Source organism: Trachemys scripta, chromosome 2, assembly GCF_013100865.1.
Source record: "Trachemys scripta elegans isolate TJP31775 chromosome 2, CAS_Tse_1.0, whole genome shotgun sequence".
Taxonomy (NCBI): Eukaryota; Metazoa; Chordata; order Testudines; family Emydidae; genus Trachemys; species Trachemys scripta.
In genome coordinates this window covers 44,622,323-44,646,619 of record NC_048299.1, presented here as the reverse complement: position 1 = coordinate 44,646,619, position 24,297 = coordinate 44,622,323, and the positions used below count along the sequence as shown (strand labels likewise).

At 40.2% G+C, this 24,297-nt stretch overlaps 1 protein-coding gene across 1 annotated transcript; it reads left to right on the top strand.

Moving 5' to 3' along the window:
* Positions 1–1,349: 1,349 nt before the first annotated feature.
* Positions 1,350–23,929, top strand: HEPACAM2 (HEPACAM family member 2). The gene is made up of 9 exons (XM_034759367.1): positions 1,350–1,428; positions 8,513–8,863; positions 9,845–10,129; positions 12,700–12,996; positions 20,985–21,110; positions 21,195–21,219; positions 21,345–21,382; positions 22,151–22,224; positions 23,816–23,929. The coding sequence occupies exons 1-9, from the start codon at positions 1,350–1,352 to the stop codon at positions 23,927–23,929; spliced, it is 1,389 nt and encodes a 462-aa protein (XP_034615258.1).
* The last annotated feature ends 368 nt before the right edge of the window (positions 23,930–24,297 follow it).

Here is a 24,297-nt window from a genome sequence, read left to right as displayed (position 1 = left end):
TGGCACCATGGCCTGGGCGTACCTCCTTCCATCCCCTCTGGGGACACTGACATTATCCTGGAGCAGTTCTTGTCCTCCCGGAGCCTGATCCTACAAGGTGCTGAACCACCCCTGAAGGTGCTGAGTGCCTTCAGCTCCCATTAACTTCAGGGAAAGTTGAGAATGCTTAGCACCATGAGTAGCTCAGCACCTTGCACAACTGAGCCCTCTGAACCCAAAGACAGGGATTGTCCCTCACCTCAGCACAGGGGCTTAAGTGAGGTGGGGAAGGGCTCCTTGCAACCATTCCCTCCCACACAAGGCAGGGCACAACCTAGCCCAATATTTGAGAGATTTATTTGTGTGTGCCTAAGTGCTATCTAAACTTAATATTTTTATAACCACTTGTATAGGTGCAAATATTTACTGTTGAAAATTATTGCACATGGAAGGAGAGCAGAAGGAGGGTTGCCTTGGTTTGCGGCTGATTAGACTTGCAATGGTGAGCCTTGGATAAAATCCAGATTGTATATGAGTATTAATTTAAACTGTAGTAAATTAATGCAGAACACATATTGACTGGCAGCTAGCTTGGCAGTCTGAGTAAGATTCACACTTTGGACAGAAGATTCTTTGTTAGAATATACCTCATAACCACCCCACCAAGACTTCACACACACGTAGCTCAGAAAGGGATTAAAAAAAATTCTTAGGGAATAAGGCCATCCCAAAATAACCATTATTCTGTAATATTTTAAGGGATATACAAAGATAACTGCAGAGCAACAATTGTTCGGAAGCATGCATTTTACAATAGATCTAACTACAATCTTAACTTTTTTATGAATTTTTCATTTGCCTTTTTAGCTAAGATCCATCGTACATGGTATTTAATATCTCATATGACAGTGGACAGCAGAGATCCTACCATCGCAAGGGGATCAGTGGGATGATTTAACAGGTCTTTTGCATATCTGACTACTAGATTCTTATCTGAAGTTAGCATATGTATCTAGCAGGTCAGTGTTTTTTGACTGTAACTATATATGGCATAAATACCTATATAAATTTTACTCACATTAATTTTTATGAAAGCAGAGTGATTCATACTCTATACCCCATTTATCACACTCCATATTTGCTGTGAATATACCAAGGCAATATTATGATAGAGTCACAGGCAATGAAGATGTTGCGTACTAAGCTAACAGGTGTTCCCACTCCCTGTGTCCTTTGTATACACATATTCAAATCACACAAGGCAGTAGACAGGATAGGGTCTGTTAACTCATTGCTGATTTCCCTGGCAAATAAACCAGCAGCTGCTGGACCAAGCACTGACTTAGCACTGAGAAGAAGGTGATATTTGCATGGGACAGGATGCTTTCATGGAGCCCTTTAGCAACACATTTTGTGACTTACAGTGCAATATATATTTTCTGCTTTTAGGTAAGATACAGTATGTATTATTATGGTTGTTGATTTTTCACTCTGGATATATGGTTCATTTTTATACTTTAAAAAATTAATGGATTTTGAATGTTAAATTGTCAGATTTTTTTAAAATCATCCTAGAAGTTTGTAACCCAATAGTAGATCTGGTTTTAGTAAGAAAAGCAGAAAGTCTGTAAACTATCATACACTAATATTGTACATAATTTGTAAGTAAAACATGGACATTGACTGTGTGAGACTTTTTCTAATATTTACTAAGTACTGTACAGTACATTATACTTTCTTTTTAATGTCTGTACCACAAAGATGAAAATAATTAGCTCTCACCAGGACCAATCTTGCAAACCTTTACTAATTTGAGTAAGGACTTACCATGAGTAAAGGTTAGCAGGGTGAGGTCAAGGTTTAGCATGGAAGTTGTTGCTATTATCTGTTCAAAAATATGTTTGGAAAGTGGCTTTATTTTGCTTGACAGTGAAGGTATTATTTTTTTAATCCTTCCATGTAATACTTGATTGTAAATATTTAAAATTGAGACTGCATGATTTAAACATATTTTGGCATGATATTTTGATATGGGAAGTTCCTGACCCCGCCCCCCCCCCCCCCCCCAAAAAATTCCTTCCCTAGTTTGACTTTTTTTTTGCACCCTTAGGTTTTACCCCCTAAAGAATAGGATTCTTTTTTTTTTCTAATATTCACCATTTAGCATAAGTATGATTTTAGTTTTGGCATAAAAGAAAAATAAAATATTTTTGCTATTAAAGCTGAAGAGGTTTGTAACAACCATTACCAAGAGCTCTAACTTTATCGCTTGGTGAACTGGAGAATGTATTACCATTAATAATACCTTCCGTTCAGTATCTTGGGTGTTACTTTTATAAGCAGATATTTGTCAACTATGCATTTTGGATAAAATTGGATGTCCAATGTACTTCCATAAGAATCTGTTGTGATTAGATATTAGATAAAATTCTACTTTAATCTCTCCAACAATTCTTCTACAGCTTTTTAGAATTAACTTCTGCTTTATTTAGATGTTTATGTAATTCCAACAGAACAAATATGTAACATTACAAGAGTATTGTGTCTTCATGTTATCTAAATGTAAAGGATATTTGCTTTACATTGCTTTCCTATATCTTTGTGAACTCAATATATTGTAGACTTTTTTGCTAGATTTCATCAGTCAGCATTTGGAGTGAAGGAGAGTTTGTGTCAGGTCTGCAGATTTGTACCCACAAAGTTCTGCTCTCCCAGTACCATGGCGCCACTAAAATTAAGATTATTGGTTTGAGTTTTTTTAAATACCCATATTTTAAGTGAATACAAAAAACTGATATTTCTTATTTGCTGTTCTATCTGTATTAATCTTTGTTAGACCACTTGACTAAAACCCTACAAAAGATCAAACTTTACTTTTATATTAGCATTTAAATATAATGCTTTGCAGCAGACACATACATTAAGAAGCATACCATACATTCTCAGATACAGATCTTTATAAGCTTCCTCATATGTTAATTGCCTTTTTTATCAGTACAAGGGTCAAATTTTCCTGTCCTGGAGGCCATGATCTGAAGCCCACTGAATAGCATGTCAGCCTTTCCAATTACTTTAGTGGGCTTTGGCTCGAATACTAGTCAAGCCAAACTCCCATGGAAGTCAATAGACATCTTGCTCAGATAAGGACTGAAGAATTTGGCTCTATAAACAGAATGTGTAAACAATGTGCTCTCGCTCTCTCTGACCCAAATGACCAAGCATTTGGATGTTTTTCTAAAATATATGTGCTCAGAATTATTTTGGGGGAAGTTCTATGGCTTGTGCTGTACACAAGGTCATAGTAGATTAGGGATCGGCAACATTTGGCACGTGACCCATCAGGGAAATCCGCTGGCTAGCCGGGATGGTTTGTTTACCTGAAGCGTCTGCAGGTTCGGTGAACTGCAGCCAGTGGGAGCTACAATCGGTTGAACCTGCGGATGCTGCAGGTAAACAAACTGTCCCGGCCCGCCAGCGGATTTACCTGATAAACCATGCACCAAAGGTTGCCAATCGCTGTACTAGATCATAATGGTCTCTTCTGGTCTCAGAATCTATGGATTTATGAAAGTATGTGAACTCCTGGCACCATAAATACTAGGGGTCTGACACTCCACTGCTTTGCACCATGTAAATGCATTTACATCTTTGCAGAATGGGTGTAAAAATGATCAATTGAGAATTGGTAGCCTTTTACTCACACTTTGCACAGGAATAGATGACTACACAGAATGCAAAGCAGTGGAGAAACAGACCTAGCTTTTTTTATGATGATAAAGTGATGAGTGCTTTAGAATCCAGAGAACAATGAAACCTCACTAGGTAGGTTTCAGTTTTTGCAGTCAACTCAGAATATGTAGTCATGGTTTTTATTTAAACTAAAGCTGCATACTTTGTTTTCTGTCAACAATGATTCTGTTGTGCTTGCTAATACTTTGAAGAGTGATATGGAAGCAAAACATAGATTGCTTTGCGCTCCAGCTGGAGGTCACTTTGGTAAAACCGAACGTGTTTATAGTCAATACCGAAAAACTGGTTTTAAGAGGTCTGTGTTGCTGGAAAAATGCATGCATTATTTAGCAAGCTATACATAGCAACATGTTTAAGTTTGGAATATTCTTGATTACTGCATAAGATAAAATTTCGTGGCTCTGTAGAACAAGGACATTTTTAAAATATTGCCTTTTATGCCTAAATTTTATGATGCATTCAAGGAGTTTCATAAAAATATCTTCCATATCATGGGCAGGAGCAAAATTAAAACTTGTGCATGCTAGTGACTGATTAAACAGACAACCAAGATTTTCAAAAATGATACTTAAAGTCAGGCATTAAGTCAGTTTTAGGTGTCTATGGGTATATCTACGCAGTAACTGGGACATGTAATTCCCAGCTCAGGTAGACATACATGGGCTAGCTCTGCTCAAGCTAGCACCTAAAAGTAGCAGTATTGCCATGGCAGCACAAGTGGTGATTTGGGCTAGCCACCTGAATACAATCCTGTCTGAGCCCCTCAAGGTACGTACATCGGTGGTTAGCCTGAGCCATCATCTGTGCTGCCATGGTCATACTGTTGTTTATAAGTGCTCACTCAAGCAAAGATAGCATGTGTGTGTCTACCCACGCTGGGAATTACACCACCCAGCTGCCGTATAGATGTACCCTATAAAATAAGTTCCCTGATTTTTAAAAATGCCAAGTATCCAGCAATCCAATTGACTTTAATAGGAGCTATTCAGAGCTTCAACACTTTTGAAACTCAGGCCATCTATTTAAGCACCACTTAACAACTTCAGGGATTTAGACGCCTGAACTTAAGCAATTTTTTTTAATTTTGGCCAACTTCCATAATTAGTACTGCACCCCAAGCCCCTGGAGAACCATTTTTCCACACTGGAGGTATTTCACCGATCAAATATACCATCATTATTGTGAACCATAGTATATTACTCCTGGGATTCACCTAATATAAGTGATGAGTAAGCATCAAAGTGACTTAAGAACTGAATTCCCCTTGGCTTTTAATGGAATTTAGGTTCCTACACCAACAACACCATCACAGGACCTAACCAGATCAACTACAACATCACCGGCTCATTCACCTGCACATCCACCAATGTTATATATGCCATCATATGCCAGCAATGCCCTTCTGCTATGTACATTGGCCAAACTGGACAGTCACAACGTAAAAGGATAAATGGACACAAGTCAGATATCAGGAATGGCAATATACAAAAACCTGTAGGAGAACACTTCAACCTCCCTGGCCACACAATAGCAGATGTAAAGGTAGCCATCTTACAGCAAGAAAACTTCAGGACCAGACTCCAAAGAGAAACTGCTGAGCTTCAGTTCATTTGCAAATTTGACACCATCAGATCAGGATTAAACGAAGACTGTGAATGGCTAGCCAACTACAGAAGCAGTTTCTCCTCCCTTGGTGTTCACACTTCAACTGCTAGCAGAGGACCTCACCCTCCTTGATTGAACTAACCTCGTTATCTCCAGACTGTTTCTTGCCAGCATATTTATATCTTCCCCTGGAAATTTCCATTACATGCATCCGACGAAGTGGGCATTCACCCATGAAAGCTTATGCTCCAATACATCTGTTAGTCTTAAAGGTGCCACAGGACTCTCTGTTGCTAAATTACTTAGGCAAAACTTCCAAAAATGCCTATCTTCAACAAAAGGTCAAACAAAATGTCACTTGAACCCTTGGGAACATGTTAACTGCAGACTTAATGGGACTTTTGCCTGATGGGAACATCAAGAAGAAATGAATAAAGATTTGGTCCGTTGACTTCAATTCAACATAATATTGAGTAGCTCTTTGAATATGACAGGGTAACATCAATGTAAAGTTAGATCATAATAAGATTCTGTTGCTTTAATTTAATTAGAAGTATAAATGTTTGAAATGGCTCTAATATTTCAGACTGTACTCTGATGAAGTGTTGATCTCTATTTTTCCAGAGCCAAGAATCACCCAGCATTGCTCCCATCAAACATTAATCTTTGGCAAAACAACTTGCCTGATAACTTCTTCAATCTACACTTCCCTATGATCATACACAAGTTCCCACACACTGATAACACCTGATCAAATCATCAGAGCATACCTTCAGAGAACAGTAAAGTTTGCAGTTAGCCTGTGAAAGCCCCACCCAAGCAGACTATCTCCCTGCAGCCATTGTCTTAAAAGTGAAAACAAATGTTATTTCCTTAATCTCCTCTCTGCTTTGCTAACTGATATTCCTCAACTGTGGCTCAGTGTTCTGACAAGCTGATGTAAAGAACCACTTTTCTCCATGAATTAACTGTGGACAAGTTAAAGATCATGTGTTATCTCTGTTCCTGCCTCTCTTTGTACTCCACTATACTAATAGGATTTTTCACCCAGAAGTCTCTTATTTTCCTTTGTTCTACATAAAAAGTCTTTGTAACCCAGTTGTGGGGATGGCCTTTGGAGTGATCTTCCACTTCTCAGGGTAAACACACACCTCCCACCCAGTTGTGGGGATGAATAGTCTGAGGAGTGGAGACGGGGATTGGCTAGGTGAGGGGAATGGAATGGGGACAAGGAGCCAGGGTGAGAAAGAAACAGGACTGGGGCAGCAACCGGTTGGAAGGAAAGGGGCAGAAGGGATCACACTTGAGGGAAATGGGCAGTAGAGTCTGTTTCCCCTAGAGCACATTCCCCTCCAGAGCCAGGAATGGAAGCCAAGATTCCTGAGTTCCACCATTCCTCTGCAGTTAGCCAATTTCTGTGAAACCCACTGGCAAAGCATCTCATCACCTCTAGTGCTGATCCACAGAGAGGATAACAACCTACTACTGCTATCAGTTACTCCTTTAGTTCAAGTGGCAGAGGTGGATGCATAGGTGGATCTATGGTGGATCTAAACATTTCAATCCTGCTGATTACTACATGAGTGTCCCATGGGGTGTCCTTGTTTGATGAAGGCCACCCAAATACCCTGAGAGAACCTGCTTCAATACAGATATAAAATCCCCTCTGACCACATACCCCTAGTTGTCACCTAGCACCCCACCATGGAACCCATATGGGTTATCACTAAACAACTACAACCCATACTTGATGGGGATCTCATCCTGAACAAAATATTTCCTGAACCCCTGCTTCTGGCCTTCAACCAACCTCTCCAAGCCCATCATCAGAGGCACGCTCCCTATAGATCAGGGCACACCAACTCAAAGTGGCGCCAGATGCTGTCAGAACAACAGATGCAAAACCTGCAGACATATCTTCACTGCTACAATGATCAACACCCCCTCCCAACACATCTTTCAAGATCAATGGGTCCTACACATACCTATCACAACATGTGATGTACCACATCCAGTGCACTAAATGCCCCAATAGCAACTATCTGGGTGAAGCCAGACAATCACTAAACTCTCAAATGAACTCAAACAGGAAAATTATAAAAGACAAAAATACCACATCATTGTTCAAAAAACAATCACTCTCTATCTGACTTATCATCCTCATCGTCAAAGGAAACCTGCACAACACCTTGAAAAGACAAGTTTGGGAACTTATATCCATAACTTTGCTAGAGACTAAAAGTCATGGACTGAATCGAGACACTGGATTTATGGTTTATTACAACAATCTATAACCTGCTAACAGCCCCTCCCAGCTGCTCCCTCCCCACCCCACTTCCTTTCCTCCCTATGACTGGAGGAAACCACTTGACCTTGAATCATCCCTTGAAATATATGTTAACTACTTATACGAAACAATCTGTTCAAATCTTGTATTTAGCAGTGACACTTTGAGTTAGGCCAGGTCTACACTACAGACCTATATCAGTATAACTATGTCACTCAGGGATGTGAAAAATCCACACCCCTGAACGATATAGTTATACCAACCTTAACCCCCACATGTAGACAATGCTACGTCAACAGCAGAGCTTCTCCCATCAACATAGCTACCACCTCTCACAGAGGTGAATTAATTACGCCCACGGGAGAGTCTCTCCCGTCGGCATAAGAGCATCTTCACTTAAGCACCGATGCAGCTTTTTAAGTGTAGACCTGCCCTTAGTTTCCCAGACTTGAAGAAGAGCACTGCGTAAGCTCAAAAGCTTGTCTCTCTCACCAAAAGAACTTGGTCCAATAAAAGATATTGTCTCACCAACTTTGTCTCACAAATATTTGGAACATTTTCAACAAAGGAAATTATTACAAACACAACAACCTTAGAACTCCATTTCTAAGTTTTGTCAAACTTTTAAAAAATATCCTAGCCTATTAGACGAGAAGTGACATCTAACTTAAAACAAATCAGTTTTATTTTGTGTAAGATAGGAGAAATGGTTTGAAAATCAAGCTATAAAATCTGATCCGACTCCAGCTGAAGTCAATACCAATCTTTCTATTTGCATCAGTGAGAGTTGGATCAGGACCATTTTGAGAACACGACGACCACAGCTCCATAAGAGTTTCCATTTAGAATTTCCAGTGTTCCTAGTTTTGTTTTCTTTCCATTTTTATGCAGGTATTTGTTCTGCACTAAGGCTGACGGTACCATCACATACTATACATGGCATTGAAGGACAACCACTCCATCTTACAGTTGACTACAATTTCAACACTACAGCTTCTGAAATCCAGATAATATGGCTATTTGAGAAACCTCAGAGTATCCCCAAATATTTACTCGGCTCTGTGAATCAGTCAGTAGTACCTGACCTGGAATATAAACACAAGTTTACCCTCATACCACCTAATGCATCTTTGATGATCAATCCATTACATGTTACTGATGAAGGCAATTACATTGTAAAAGTCAATGTCCATGGAAATGGGACAATATCAGCCAATCAAAAGATTCAAGTCACTGTTGATGGTAAGTCAATAAAATACTGTATTTTAGTGCTGCAAATAAAATTACAACTTTTGTGAAGTTTCTAATCACCTGGAATCCAGCTATAGTTCTGTGTGATTCAGTCTGGCTGTGCATGAATAAATCAACTCACTGAAGTAATTTTATGCTTATTTTCAAAACCGCAATGATTAATTATTCAACAAAATTTGTTTATTATTGATTGGTGCCTTATTAATCCTGGGAGTATATTAAACTGGGTTTGTAGGCATCTTGTAACGACTATGAAATTAAATGGACTATGGTGATCTCAGGAAATAATCTGTTTTCATAACGCCCAGTTCTGTCGCCCTTACTCACCTTGAGGCTGCATTCACTTTTGCATGAGCTTTTTTCTGTACCTGGAAACCTGACTTAGAGGAAATTCTGGAGGCAGCTGCCTGCTCAGCATTTCATGCTGTCTAGAGGCTGCTGGCAGGTGGCCCCAAACCCAACAGAGAAGATAATAAGGTTTGGGGGGAAAGTTTGGCCCTAAAAAGAGGCTCATGTGGTTCACTTTCATCAAATGGTTCATTTTCTCTAGATCAATAGGTAGATGTGAATATGGATCTGTTATTCTCCTACATATGAATCTTCCATTCATGTGAGTGGGAGTTGTACATGCACAGAGAAAGAAGAGCAGGGAATGGAAAAATGCATGCAGCATGAACTTGATTAATTCGTCTAGCTAATTAAAATGGAATATTTGCTTCCGGCCATTGTGTCATAACCTCAGCTAGTGTAAGTCATCCTAGCTCTAGTGAAGTTACTTGAAGTAGGCCCATTTGGACCAGCTAAGGATATGACACTTTGTTTTTCATTTTTAGCAGCATAACATTTGAAATCTAAGTATTTTCTTAAAAGGGTGATGAATGCCATTTATATCACCTGGGCAGTAAATGGCATATTCTCCTAATATAAATGGCAAATCTTGTTTATAACTGTTCATATCCGTTTAACTTACAGTTCCTGTCGCAAAGCCAGCTGTACAAATTGAACCTTCTTCGGGAGTAGTGGAGTATGTGGGGAACATGACATTAACCTGTACTGTTGGAAAAGGTACAAGGATAAGTTACCAGTGGATGAAAAATGGGAAACCTATGCACGCCAGTTCTAGTTACACCTTTTCCCCAAACAATGACACACTTTTAATTGTCCCTGTCATGAAAGAAGACATTGGGAATTACAGCTGTTTTGCAACCAATCCTGTGAGTGCGATGGAAAGTGAGATAATTGCACCAACTATATTTTGTGAGTATATAAAATATTCATGCATACTTTTGTCTAAATGAGCTTCCCAGAGAGAGAATCTCTGACAATGGAAGGGGCACAAAGCGGTTGATTCAAGTTTATATTTTGGCTTTCACTCACAGTAGATTGGTCTTTAACAGTCCATCTATACCCTCTCCATGATAATATAAATATAACTTTTTAATCTTTATGTAGTTGTTAAAGATCAGCTTGAGCTGCAGAATTTAGGTTGGGATTTCAAAGTGTAGAGTTCTTCAAAATTGATGGGTTTTGTTCAGCCCATTATAACCAGAGGGACTGGCCACAACATTTAAACATAGATCCAAGTTCAGTTTTCTAGCTCCCACAAAGTTCATGGGTGTTTGGATCTCAGGTTCTGGTTCAAGACTATGTCTAATAGTTATCATTACCTTTTACTATGTCTATAGCATTATTGGTCTGCATGGTGCTTCACAAGCATACGTAAAAAAAAAAATCAAGAGACTTGATTCTGATGTAACTTACATTACTTACACACGGATGTAACTCCACTGACTTTAAAGGCAGAACTCCTGATTTACACTGGCAACCTTTGCCCCACTGCCCATCTGGGAAATCTGATGGCGGGCTGGGATGGTTTGTTTACCTGCAGCATCCACAGGTTTGGCCAATCGCAGCTTCCACTGGCCGCGGTTCGCCGTTCCAGGTCATGGGGGGCTGCGGGAAGTGGCGTGGGCCAAGGGATATGCTGGCCGCCACTTCCCGCAGCCCCCATTGGCCTGGAATGGCGAACCGTAGCCAGTGGGAGCTGCGATCAGCTGAACCTGTAGACGCTGCAGGTAAACAAACCATCCCGGCCCGCCAACACATTTCCCTAACAGGCTGTGTGCCAAAGGTTGCCGATCTCTGGTCTATATGCACCATATGCCATTGCTGCGGGGGAGTTACTGTGTGATAAAAAAGGTCACTCACAGTAAATACCTGCCATCTGCTCAGAAACTAGATGGATAACAGTCTCATGGTGATATGAGCAATTGGAAGTGTTCCCACAGAGTAGTAAATTGTTACTAAGAACAGGTGATTTATTATTTTACAAGTCATTTAGTAAACAGGCTTCACTGAAACATGAGACTCATTTCTGCTGAGAACGATACTGGAAAAGAGAAGTGGAGAATGTAGGATCCCAGGAAGGAATTATTTTACTGTTCCACTCAGTATCAAAAAGGTTCTTTATTTTGTTCATCCCTATTCATTAGCATTATTTGATTTGTCTATTAATTGTAATAATAATACATCACAAAGCACTTAGCAGTTAAATTGCTTCATTCAGAAATAAATCAATACAAGACCGGGAGAGAATTTATTAGTCTGGTGGTGTGGCTGCTGCAGCAGAAACTGCTGTACTATGTGGGAGTTCTGAGTTCAGGAGATAAATTGGTAGAGCCCTGCAAATTTGCAAATATCCGCTTTATATCCAAAGATCTCTGCAGACCATGTCTGCGGATTGGATGTGGATATCAATTTTGTATCTGCGCAGGGCTCTATAAATTGAGATTTCCTTCTTCTGGGCTTGTGAGAAACTAATAGAACACATTTAGACCTAGACAGAAGTTTCCGATTCCTCTGCTTCTGACAATCTCCAAATGGAGCGAGGGGGACAAGGGCCTTTAAATGGAAACTACGTTTGGCAGAATTTAAAGCCCAAGACAGTGAAAGTGATGGGTTGGGTGAGAACTACTGAATAGTTTCAAAAAGCAAAAAAGCAAGTTAATTTGTAAAATTAGTAGATTTTGAATGTTTTGCTTTGCATTTAAAAAAGAAGTTGTCTGAGCCTGACCCAATAACAAAAAAAAACCTCCATGGTCATCTGATCCCTGAAAAGGTGCCTATGCTGGTTTCCTGGGAAACTCCCCTTGCCCAGGGGAAAGCTCACTAAGAATGGAAACCCAAGAACTAAAAGGTGAACACAGCAAAAGTCAGGGGGATGAGAGGAAGGTTAACATGTGCTTTAAGGATCATTTATGAAAAACTATTGTCTGAAGTTATGTAAGACACACCATGCTATGTCTTACTAAGGGGAGGATAGTTCCGTAAGCAAGTATTGTGTGGTAAGTACCAATATACATGTTTACATAGGTATATTTCAGTGCAATTTTACTGATCTTTATGTGTAAACAGAGATAAGTTATGCCAGTAACCTTGGCATTTAAGTATAAAGGGTCCAATTCACCCTTGTACAGACAGCCAGAAGAAGGCCTACTGCTTCATTACACTACATTACCTATGCTGCTTCAGTCCCACTACAGTTTTTTTGAGGGCTTTAAACATTGCATAGGCCTTGTGCTGAGTATCTGGGTGAATTTCATCCAAATAGATCAATATTACGTGGGTGTTTTCTGTGATAAGACTGTTACAAATCTATCTACATAAGGACAGATTAAATTAATTGGAAGCCTTTTAATCAGAATAATTGAACGTAATGGCAGCCATTTGAAAGGTTAAGTATATACTTATCCTTGGAATTTTTAAGAGTTATTCTTTGATTTCAATTTTCTCCATTATGATAATTTTTGTTGTTCATATTAATGCAGATGGACCTTATGGACTTACAGTTAATTCAGATAAAGGGCTGAAAGTAGGGGAGGTGTTTACGGTTGACATAGGAGAAGCTATCCTATTCGATTGCTCAGCAGACTCAAATCCACCAAATACTTATTCCTGGATCCGAAGGGCTGACAATACTACACATGTTATCAAATATGGACCCCATCTGGAAGTTCTATCTGAAAAAGTGGCCCAGACAACAGTAGATTATATGTGCTGTGCTTACAACAATGTGACTGGAAAACGGGACGAAACTCATTTCACAGTGATCATTACTTCTGTAGGTAAGAACATAAAATGTATAACATAACAACATGCTGATCTAGTATAACGTATAAACACAGTACCAACCTAAGGGGAACTAAGCAATTGGAGTGCAAGCCAGGTGACGAACCAGTACACTGTCTTGATATTTTGAACTTCCCTGTCCTCAGCAAGAGGGTAGAGAGCAGGGGTGAAATCTTGGCAATAGTAATAGAATAGTAAAGTAATAGCAATAGCAATAGTAAAGTCAAAGGGAGTTTTGCCACTCACTTCAATAAGGCCAGGATTTCACCACAGTTGCGTCTTGTAATGGACTTGGTCCTTTGAGTAGAAATGCCACTGCTCTCTACCATAATGACCAATTCATGAAGCAGAAAAAGATACACATTTTTTTTTACCATCTCTGCTTGAGTGTGTTCAATATAAGAAAGGAAGCTATATTGGGAGAAAGTGGCACAAAAATACAGTGAACTCAAAGGCTGGACTGCTAGCTTTGCACTGCCACGTGGATTCTATTCCAAAGCCCACTTTCCCACTCCCTCTCTTAGCAGGGGCTGTGAGTGCTCTGCAGGCAGTATGACCAGCACATGGTATGGAGAAGGTGATGCCTCTAGTCATTCAACAATGGCTGGAATGGCCAATTAGGGACCAACAAACATGGGCATCATAAGGGCCTCTGGGACTTGGTAGAACAGACGTCTTAGTCTAGAGTGTGATGGTAATACAAGCTATCTTTGCAGAAACACAAAGGTGTTGGTGAATCAACGGTTTCATTACAAGATACATATGGAAGTTTTTTTCCCCATGTGTTCTTATGTAGATTTATTGCTAAGTACTGATGCATGGAGTTTCTCCTTTACTTTCAATACGTGATAGATTTAGGTCTTATATAATACTATGCCAAAATTAAATGACTGCAAAACAATTTTTTGTCAGAGAATCCCAATGAAAAGCAACTGTAAATGGTACGATGCTGCTGAAGTCTGAAATCTCCTTATCTACTGCCTTTCATTACTAATTAGAAAACATTTTCTGGGTGGTTAATAATTTAATTACTAAGGAACAATAGTTTTTTGTCCAGATAATGTGGCCATATTACTAATGTACAGCAAGATGTCAGACTGTTGCCTTTTAGAAAGTTTCACAAACCTGTTTTGCTGGTACCAGACAAGAGCTCATACATTTATTATTAAGATAAACAAGGACAGCAGGTGTCTATTGTTCAGATGGATTTAATGTAATCTTCATAAATGAAAGCTCCATGCTTTCAAACACCCTGGCAGAAAACAGGTTACAATTTTTCAGTGGAAATAATACAGTTTAAAATAAAACAATGTGGTGACGAGAAGGGGGGAAATGCAAACAGAGCTGTGGTGTTTCCTTAGGAATACAAATGGCATTTTTCCTGAAAGTGAAAGTAACCAGGACTTCTGCAGTATCTGTGTGTACAAATAAACATACAATCATGAGCAACAATTTTGAGATTTGTTTTTGAAGCCTGATAAAAAGCAAAGTCCACATGGTGCATATTCTTTGTTTAGCTGTACTTTAAAAAATGCAGATCTCCTTTGTTAAATTATCTCATGGGATTTAAAACCAGTTTGGAGATAATCAGCTTTTTCCATTTTATACCATTCTTCCTGTTTCTGAAGATTTATTCCAGTAATACTAAACCCTGGATCCCAGACTGCACTCCTTAATTCAGGTAAAATTCTCTTTAACTTCAGTGGGAATTCTGCCTGAGTGTGGCCTCAAAGATATGCACACCCAGTGAATTTCTCCCTGCGGACCAAACTCTGAAGTCCTACTGGTAATTTTACCTGATTAATGATTACTCTGCAAGGAAGATATTCTGTGTCTCCACTCCCCCACTACCCAAAATAGAGAGCCTGTGCAAATGTAACCCATACACCTTCTAGGTGTGGTGTTCTGTCACATCTAGTGGCACTGAGACCACTTAAAGAGAGAGAAAATGAATCTGCTCTATTCTTAGCTAACTGTCAGTTGGCTTTTAGCTAATGTGGTAGAGTCTCATGCACTAAGCTCCAGAAGTCCCTGGTTTGATCCTGCCCGCCAACAGACCACAAAGCCTTACACAACACTTAAACCTCAGTAGTTAAGGCATTTATACAGAATTTAGATGTTTCAGAAGATCTTCGGCAGCTTCTCTGCACCTAGGGCTGAAATTCACCTATAGAGTTTTGTACACGTATGGCCAACTAAAACTAAAAAGAGAACAGTTATAAACAGTTCATCCAATCAACTAAAGTGTTCTACTTTAGCCAAGAAGTGTTAGAGAGTTGGATTTTAAAATAAAGGTATCTATCTAATTATGGACATGATTCTGCAAGGTGCTGAGCACTAATTGCAAGACTACTTTGTAGGACTGAAACAAGATGGAATAATGTTAAATTTATGTTAACCACACAGTTGTTTTCTATACAGATTTTAGTGATGCCTTGTAGGAATGAATTTTATTTGGCTATAAAAATGAAGTTACTCTTTTAAAGGATCCTTTAAAGATTCATCTGTTTCCCCAGACTTCTGGGCAAGGGAGAGCTTTGATTGGGAAAGAGGGGATTGATAGGGTGGAACTTTTTCTGGCTGGAATTGTGAAGGTTTGTTGCACGTTTGGATTAATGCTCATATATTTAACCTTGTAACTGACCAAGGGTGAAATGCGGTCCTGTACAGAAGACCAGTCCAAGGCCAATGTAACACTTGAAGTGGATTTACATGGTGCATAGATCTTGTGTTGCCCATCTACATGGGAATGGATGAATTTCACCCCTAAGCAGTATGAAAAGTTCAGGTAGAAACACATGTAAATAAATATTACAAATGTAAAGTTTCCATTCTAGGGAAAACTGTTAGTGACCAGCTTGTAGTGCCACTTTGTGTTTATGCATTATGGTATTGTCTTTAATTACATGAGCACATGCTACTTTTTCCAAATGATCCCTGCCACACGTAGGGCACAAGGGGAAAGAAACAAGGTGGTATGCACAACCATAAATCTGGCAATTCTCAACTTTCAAGTGCTTAACTTTGAAACCTAAATTTGGTTCTTTTAACATAATTTTTGTTTGACATATACACATACACACACACTCACACATATACAGTATCTGTGTGCAGATAAGTCTCATTGGAAAAAGTTTGCTTTACTGTGACTCAGCAACAGATATGAGCAAAGGAAGCAAAGATCAGCAGTCTAATGTTAGGGAACTGTATAATTTAGCAGTTTGAGTGAGAATCTGATCAACAAACCTATCAATGATCTATAAATCCCAAAAATGAAGCACAGAGAGATAAAGTGACATACCTATGGCTACATAGTGGTAGAGTTGGGAATTAAACATCTCTCTCTTCACTTCCAGCCCAAGGACCAATCTGCTGTACCTTCAGCATGTAATAAGCTAAAGAATTCCCACATCTGTACTAGCAGAAAGGAGACTGCAGCCCTGATACATGTACAAGGCCCTGAAAGCTAGAATTGATCAAATTATGAATTGTGACTACATTATTCAACAAATTTAGCCTATATTTCTGTTCCTGAATAGTTTGCAGACCCATCCTAAAATTACACATATATTCATGATTAACGTGGACTCAGAATAGTTCATGCTAACAATTTTTTCCATGTCTCATTTGCAAACTATTGACTTCAACTGTTTTGATATTTATTTGTGATATGTGATTAGTCACTTAAATCACATGATGCTGTTTCAAATTCCTGACTGCAAGCTTGGAACTTTTTTAACACTGAAGAATAGCAAATATCACATCTGATAGTGCTACAGTTTATAAAACTGGAGTTTTGTGAACATTTCCACTAATAAACCATCAGTCAACAGAATACTTTTGGATACGTAACCCATTGTTCAGTGTTGAGTGTGTCATAGTGGCCAGCTAGGAAACTTAGTACTTTATCTCAAGCTGTAGCAACATATACCCTCAGCTCTGGAGATCTTGGTTCAGTCCCTAATGATGACTGATATGCTGCATTATTACTATCATATGTAATATGACCCCAAAAATATATCTATTCATCATTTTTTCTAATATTTGGCATGACTACTGGGAGCAATGCTGCATCTGTTCCTAATCCACATTGGTTTCACTTCTCCCACAGTCATTCTTTATTTCTGACTGGCACCCTTCAGTCTGGAAACAGTCTGCTAATTACTGTCATTATAATTCTTGACCCTATTAGCAATGCCAAAATGGAAACACTGCACTTTACAAGCTATGGCATATGGTTATAATGTTACTGCATGTAATCAAACACATTTGCCGCTGTGTGATGCCATGGATACCCCATATCTCTTTTATATTTGCACTTGGTGAGATATTTCATTTTATTTATTTAACTAAGAACAGACTTTGAGAGACAAATAACATTTGCACTGGTACCTGGCAAGTTAGCCTTTCATGCGTGAACTGGAAAATATACCCAGCACAAGTAGTGCCAATGAGTTGCAGTTCTTTTCAGGTATCAGGGGGTAGCCGTGTTAGTCTGTATCTACAAAAACAACAAGGAGTCTGGTGGCACCTTAAAAACTAACTGATTTATTTGGGCATAAGCTTTCGTGAGTAAAAACCTCACTTCTTCGGATGCATAGAGTGAAAGTTACAGATGCAGGCATTATATACTGACACATGGAGAGTTCTTTTCAGAGGTCTGCTCCAAAAAGGAGACCTAATGAGCTACAGGGAGGGGAAGAACAAGGATTATCTAAAAACTGGATACAAATCTTTTGTATTTAAATATAATGGGAGTGGAATACTCCATCTCTGAGAACACAACAGATTTTATTTACATGTGGTTTGCTGCAAACAGAAGCATGTGTTGGCTTCCTCAAAGTTAAATCCAAGATGAAGAGTCTTTGGGTACATCTAACCTGTAATTAAACACCTGTGCCTGGCCTATGTCAGCTGACTGGGGTTTGCAGGGCTCAGGCTACAGGGATGTTTAATTCTAGTGTAGACATTTGGGCTTGGGCTGGAGCCTCAGCTCTGGAACCCTCCCCTGAACCCGAACATCTACACCTCAGTTAAACAACCTCATACCCCAAGTCCCACAAGCTCAAGTCAGCTGCCACAGGCCAGTCGTGGGTGTTTAATTGCTGTGTAAACATATCCTTAACACGCAAACCTATTGAAACACAGTCATGGAAACCAAGGCAAGGAAATTAAGTTATGACTCCCACTATATCTAGGCACTGCAGTATGTGTGCCATTCTGTATACGCAGTATGCGGCTCCAGCACATAGGCCCAACATGGTGCTGAGATGGCTTTAACACAGCACTTACTGACAGTCAGAGTGTTCTGTTAATATAGTATTGTTGATTCTTTAACTGGAGTACAAAATGAAATGTTTCCATTGTAAAAACAATCATTTCACACGTCCAGTAAGAACATTGTTACATGAGAAAGTATCCTATGAGTCATGACCAGGCAGAATTGCAGCCCTGGAGCTCCAAGGAGCAAAGAGACTGCTCCCTTTTTTTCCCCCATGGGGGAAATCAGTGCCCCAAAGTGGGTGAGGAAGAGGCAGGGCCCGTGCACTGCACACACAAGGCCAAAAAACTAAATTACCAACAAAAATTCCCCTGATGGTTTTGATTTCAGTGCCGTGACTGAAATGAGGAAGTCCATAGTTCTCTGGTTTGGAGACTGAATGGCAAAGTTCAACTCCAGGTCTTTCCGAGCAACATTTCATGCTATACATCAACATAAAATAGCTGCAAAACAAAACGGAAGACATAGTCTATAACAAGAGCTAATGAACGTGGCCACCCTCCAGCTATGCATGGGAGAATGAAACTGCATGGAGAAACACCATTTTATCCTCTTGGAATTAGATCAGATAGCTACAATAAGTCTTTACCATCAGCTTTACCCCCACTTACCAGTTAAATAATAAAACCAGATGTTCAGTCTCTTGACCTGAGGCAACTATAAATAACTTTCTCCCTATTTCATGGTGTGTCCAAAACACTTGAACTTCTGATTTTCTCTGAATTGTAGATTATAAAGTGCTTGTCAAACTCCCTGTTACATATGTAACCCAGACTAAGGCAAACTCCTGCCCTGGGCACTGCTGGGTGTTGTACAGACAGCATTGTGGCTCTAACTTGCAGGGTGCATACCGCCTGAGTCAGCCAAAGTTCCTCCTGAGCTTCCCTGGTAGCACACACCAGAGGGTAGTTCTGGTACCCTTTAAAAGATTGCAGTGGGCTCACTGCTCCATGCCCATCTAATACTCCTGTGCCCTGGCTAGCAGATGAGACAGCTAGTGCCAAATGGGATGCTAGTAAGGTTCAGGGACCATGCTTCCTGATGAGATCTTTGCAAGGCCTCTTACCTATGCAGGGCTTAGCCAGAATCTGGCTCTGCATTTCAGAATTGGGCTTCCTGCTTCAGGAAGTGATTCCACGATCACTATTGAATAAATGGCTGATAAAAGACAAATCTTAGAAAGAGAAACCCTGCAGAATGGGAATGACAAGACTCCCATTGACTTCAATGGGGACAGGATATCCCCCTGTATGTTTAGGAGAGGACTTGTGTTCCTCAGGGACTGGAGGGTTTGAATTTGACCTTATGCTCCCATTTTGTTCTTTAGCATTACCTGAGAATGTTTGTGCCTTTCTGTAATCTGCCCCAGGCCTAGAAAACATAAACATGATTTTCAGTAGCTGTCAAATTCCAGTCTTGATTTGCAGACACAATAGTTTAATAGTATGCAGTGCCGGCTCTGGGGTTTTTGCCACCCAAAGCAAACACAATTTTGGCAGCCCCCCCCCCTTTTTTTAATTACCCCACCCCCGCCTGCCTCAACTCTGCCCCTTCCCCAAATCCCCAGCCCTGCCTCCTCCCCTCAGGCTCCTCCCCGCAAGCCTAGGAGGGAGGGAGGGGGAGAAGCGGCGCCCGCGCCGTGGCCACTCGGAGTCTCCCCCTCCCTCCCAGGCTCTCAAACCTGGGAGGGAGGGGGAGACTCAGAGTGGCCGTGGCGCTGGTGCCGCTTCTCCCCCTCCCTCCCAGGCTTTCAAGCCTGGGAGGGAGGGGAAGGGGGAGACCCCGAGCCGCTGCGGCGCGCGAAAGTAGCTGATTCGCGCGCCGCTGCTCCCCCTCCCTCCCAGGCTTGAGAGTATGCAGTAGGGTTTTTGCCTTGAGAGCCTGGGAGGGAGGGCGAGTAGCGGCGTGCAAATCAGTGTTTCACGCACCGTGGCAGCAGCAGCGGAGGTGAGCTAGGGCGGCCGGGGCACATATTTAGGGGCGGCATTCTGGCGCCGGCCATGCCGCCCCTAAAAATGTGCCGCCCCAAGCACCAGCTTGTTTTGCTGGTGCCTAGAGCTGGCCCTGATAGTATGTTATTGTCTAATAATATTGTTTACTATATACTACCATAAAGGTAATGATAAAACTCAAACAGTTCATTTTAATTAAAGTATCTCTGTTTAGAAAGTGGAACCAACTCAGGGAGGGGAAAGAGAATTTGGCTGTCTTCCAGAACTGATGTATCTGAGTCTTGTACTTGGTGTTTAGATACTATGGTGATGGGCACATAAAAAGTGTATATTTTATAATAACAATTTACATAGGAAGAAGGGTTGTGCGGTTAATGCACAGGATTTGAACTACGAAAATCTGGTTTCTAGTCCCAACTCCACTATTGATTTCCTGTGTAATCTTGATCAAATGATCTATTCCCTCTGGGGCTCCATCTCCCAGTGCATAGGATAGGACTATTTATATACTTCCTTGTGGAGTTGTGAGGCTAAATTCAAAAATACTTCTGAGATGCACTTTTTTTTGCATTTGGTGCTGTTTGCCATAATGTTCATAGTGGCTTCCACCTAGTTCCTGATACCAGACATGTTTTGGAGTGGTTTCTGAAATGCATATAATTATTGTACCAAGTTGCCATTTCAGCTAAGATGAATTAAGATGTTGTATATTGTGAAGGACTAGCTATGAATCTGTTCTTCTTTGGCACAGGACTGGAGAGGCTTGCCCAGAAAGGAAAATCTTTGTCATCTCTAGCAGTAATAACAGGAATTTCATTATTTTTGATCCTATCTATGTCCCTTCTATTCTTATGGAAAAGATATCAGCCACATAAAGGTAGGTGAAACTTAAACACACTCCAGATGTATTTTCTGGACAGTATAACAAAAAGGCTGATTTTCCTTTATCTCTTCTTTTCAGTTATACAACGGCAGCTGCAGAGCAGGTAGTAAAATAAATCATTCGTATGGCTTTGTGTCTTTCCCAAAAAGAGGGTTTTTTTTTGTTTCAGGCGATATTTCTTTTCTTTGCCCATGAGATCAAACTGAAAGTCATGTTTATGTTTTCTAGGCCTGGGGCAGATTACAGAAAGGCACAAACATTCTCAGGTAATGCTAAAGGACAAAATGGGAGCATAAGGCAAAATTCAAACCCTCCAGTCCCTGAGGAACAGGGCTGGGCCTCTTCATAGTGCCATGGGGGAAGAGTATTAGATCATTTCAGTGGTCAGATACATTGGGCATGGAATGGGATGGGATGGAAGGATAGCTCAGTGGTTTGAGCATTGGCCTACTAAAACCAGGGTTGTGAGTTTAATCCTTAGGGGATCTGGGGCAAAATCAGTACTTGGTCCTGCTAGTAAAGGCAGGGGGCTGGACTTCATGACCTTTCAAGGTCACATCCTATCTCCTAGAATTGGAAATCTCCATTAATTATGATATAAATACTAAAATAGATTAGCTAAATTAGATTGAATCTTCCTACCATGGAGCAGCAACAGAGATGCTTTACTAGCTACATAGGTATTCCCCAGCACAGGGAATTGCTCCTCATAGACCAATGTAGGAAGAATGTGAAAGGTGGCTTAGTGAAGGGGGATGGCCAGAGTATTAGTGCTCTTCAGTTATCTTCAACATTATAATGGCCCCTTGAATGCAGCCAAGCATAGTTTAAACATCAGTGTGGCTGCTCTAAGTTCTGAGAAATGAGCCAGCCCTAGTAGGGGTGGAACAGTAGAAGACAGCAGAACTTTCACAGTCTCCGAATTCAAAAGTAGGGGGTTCAAAAGTAGGCTGAATGAGTTTGCCCCTCCCTAATGAAGTGTTCTTGTTTGCATTTATATTGCCTATTAATAATTTATTTATTTTTAATTTTAGGGCATGAAAATGCTACGGATGACTTTGGAATATATGAATTTGTTGCTTTTCCAGACCCCACTGGTGTTCCTACGGTATGCGTTTTACCAATAAGTCAGTAGCCAACCAATTAAGGCTCTATTTCATTCCCTAAATGTATGTAGTATTTTCACTAGAATCTCTATGCGGCTTGCTCAAAAGGGCCGCAGGAGATGCCTCTTTGGAGATCTTTCAATGGCTTATTCATCAGTACTGTTACTCACTGTACTTATTTACATCAGTGTTAAGCAGGAGGGACATGCCCAGGTTCAAAGGGGTGCCAAGAAGTTAGTTCTGTTAACCAATCCTACATTTAGGCTACATCTACACTACAGCAGTCACAGCAGCACAGCTGCACTGATGCAACTGCACCGCTGTATTGCTTGTGGTGGAGTTGCACTAAGCCAATAGGAGAGAGCTCTCCCAGCAGCTTAATATAGCTCTCATCTCTTGCGGAGGCAGGAGTTGTCAGCAGGAGAAGCTCTCCTATGACATAGTGTTGTCTACACCAGCACTTAGATCAATGAAACTTACATCGCTCAGGGGTGTGGATTATTCACATCCCTGAGTGACGTAAATTATACTAAAGTAACCTGTAGTGTAGACAAGGAAAACAATTTTAACATCAAGTGTCTAGATAATAGTAAGCCACTCCGAAGGTGAAACATTAAAGAAGGAGAAAGAGCATCTGTGAGTGCTCATGAAGGTAGGAGAGATGTTAGGACTAGGGTGGGAGTCAAGGGTTTAAGACCCACTTGAGCAAGGTTCTTAACACACAAGTAGACCCACTGATTTCACTTGGATTAGTCATGTCTCATAGTCAGACACATGTTTAAATACCTTACAGAGTCAGGACCTTAGAGAGTAAAGAAGGAGAGACTGTACACCAGAGACTTAGAATTAGAGGCGGTGGGATGGATTCTGGAACTGGCGCAACTCCACTACCTTCAGTGCAGTCACTCTGGCTTTACACCAGTGTGGCTGAGATCAGTATTTAACCCACTGCAGTCATATTGGTCAGTAGGAAAGGGACACAGAGATGGAAGATGAATAGTTCAGAATTGGAGTTTGGAAGTATGCAGATTGAGTGAACTCTGTATTGATGAGGGCTGAATCTAGATGTTGTAGATGTGAGAGGTAAAGACAAATTGTTATATATAACTCATTAATAAATTTAATATTTTAATACATTCTTTATGCTGGCTCACTGCAGCTCTCCTTGGACGTACATAGACTGCACACTTCCCTGATTTTCTTAGCTTTTTTTTTTTTTTTTTAAATGTATCCTGATTCATTTCCCTGACTACTTTTGTCCTTTGTCCCCAGCTTTTATTCACCAGCTTATTTCTCCCTTTATTATTTTTGGTACAGTAATGTAAAGCACTTTTTATCCTACATGAACTAGGGGCATCCTAAAATTTCTGGGTTTCTAACTGCATTTAAGTCTGTGAAATGCCATATCGTAAGTATGATAAAATTCCCTTCCTCAAAATCAAATCAAAACTAATTAAATTGAGCTATGCAATGTGAACAAAATCCTAAACAAGGGAGGACGGGGAGGGGAAGGAAGGTTATTCTATACGTTTAGTTCCTGCTCCAGCTTTTCCCATCTGTACTCATAGCAAATATATTGCCTGTTACTTTTAGGTTCCAAGTCAATCTGTTTCTGGCTCTGACTTTGTCCAAGGGCAGGATTTACACAGTACAGTTTATGAAGTTATTCAGCATATTCCAGAGCAACAGGAAGATCATCAAGAGTAAGTCCTATATGCACTAATATGGTAACCCAAAGATTTAGAGACAAATCCAGAAGTGATGGGTAAGATGATGTAAATTACATGTTGGTAAATTAGTGAGAGTCTGAGGGAGCACAAAAGAATCTGTTATAAGAAGACATGGCCTGAACTTCATGGAAGTTTGGATTTGAATTCAAGCATCACAGCTAAAACCCTTCTTTTAGTTATGAGGATAGATATGGACAACCACATTTTGAATGCTCTATATTATTGCTACAAGATTTAGAAAACAAAAACTTCTCAAATAAGAGCAGCACAGAAGGAAAATTTCCATTTTGCAAAGCCAAAATTAACATGCCTAGCAGAACTCATGTCCAGGCAGGTTAGTCAGGT

What these genes read in the sequence shown, in the direction of transcription:
- HEPACAM2 (XM_034759367.1), top strand. Translation starts at nt 1,350, where the DNA reads ATGGGACAGGATGCTTTCATGGAGCCCTTTAGCAACACATTTTGTGAC. An exon ending in AAGATATCAGCCACATAAAG is followed by an intron (nt 21,111 to 21,194) that starts GTAGGTGAAACT and finishes TCTTCTTTTCAG; the next exon opens with TTATACAACGGCAGCTGCAG. An exon ending in AAAGGCACAAACATTCTCAG is followed by an intron (nt 21,383 to 22,150) that starts GTAATGCTAAAG and finishes TTTTAATTTTAG; the next exon opens with GGCATGAAAATGCTACGGAT.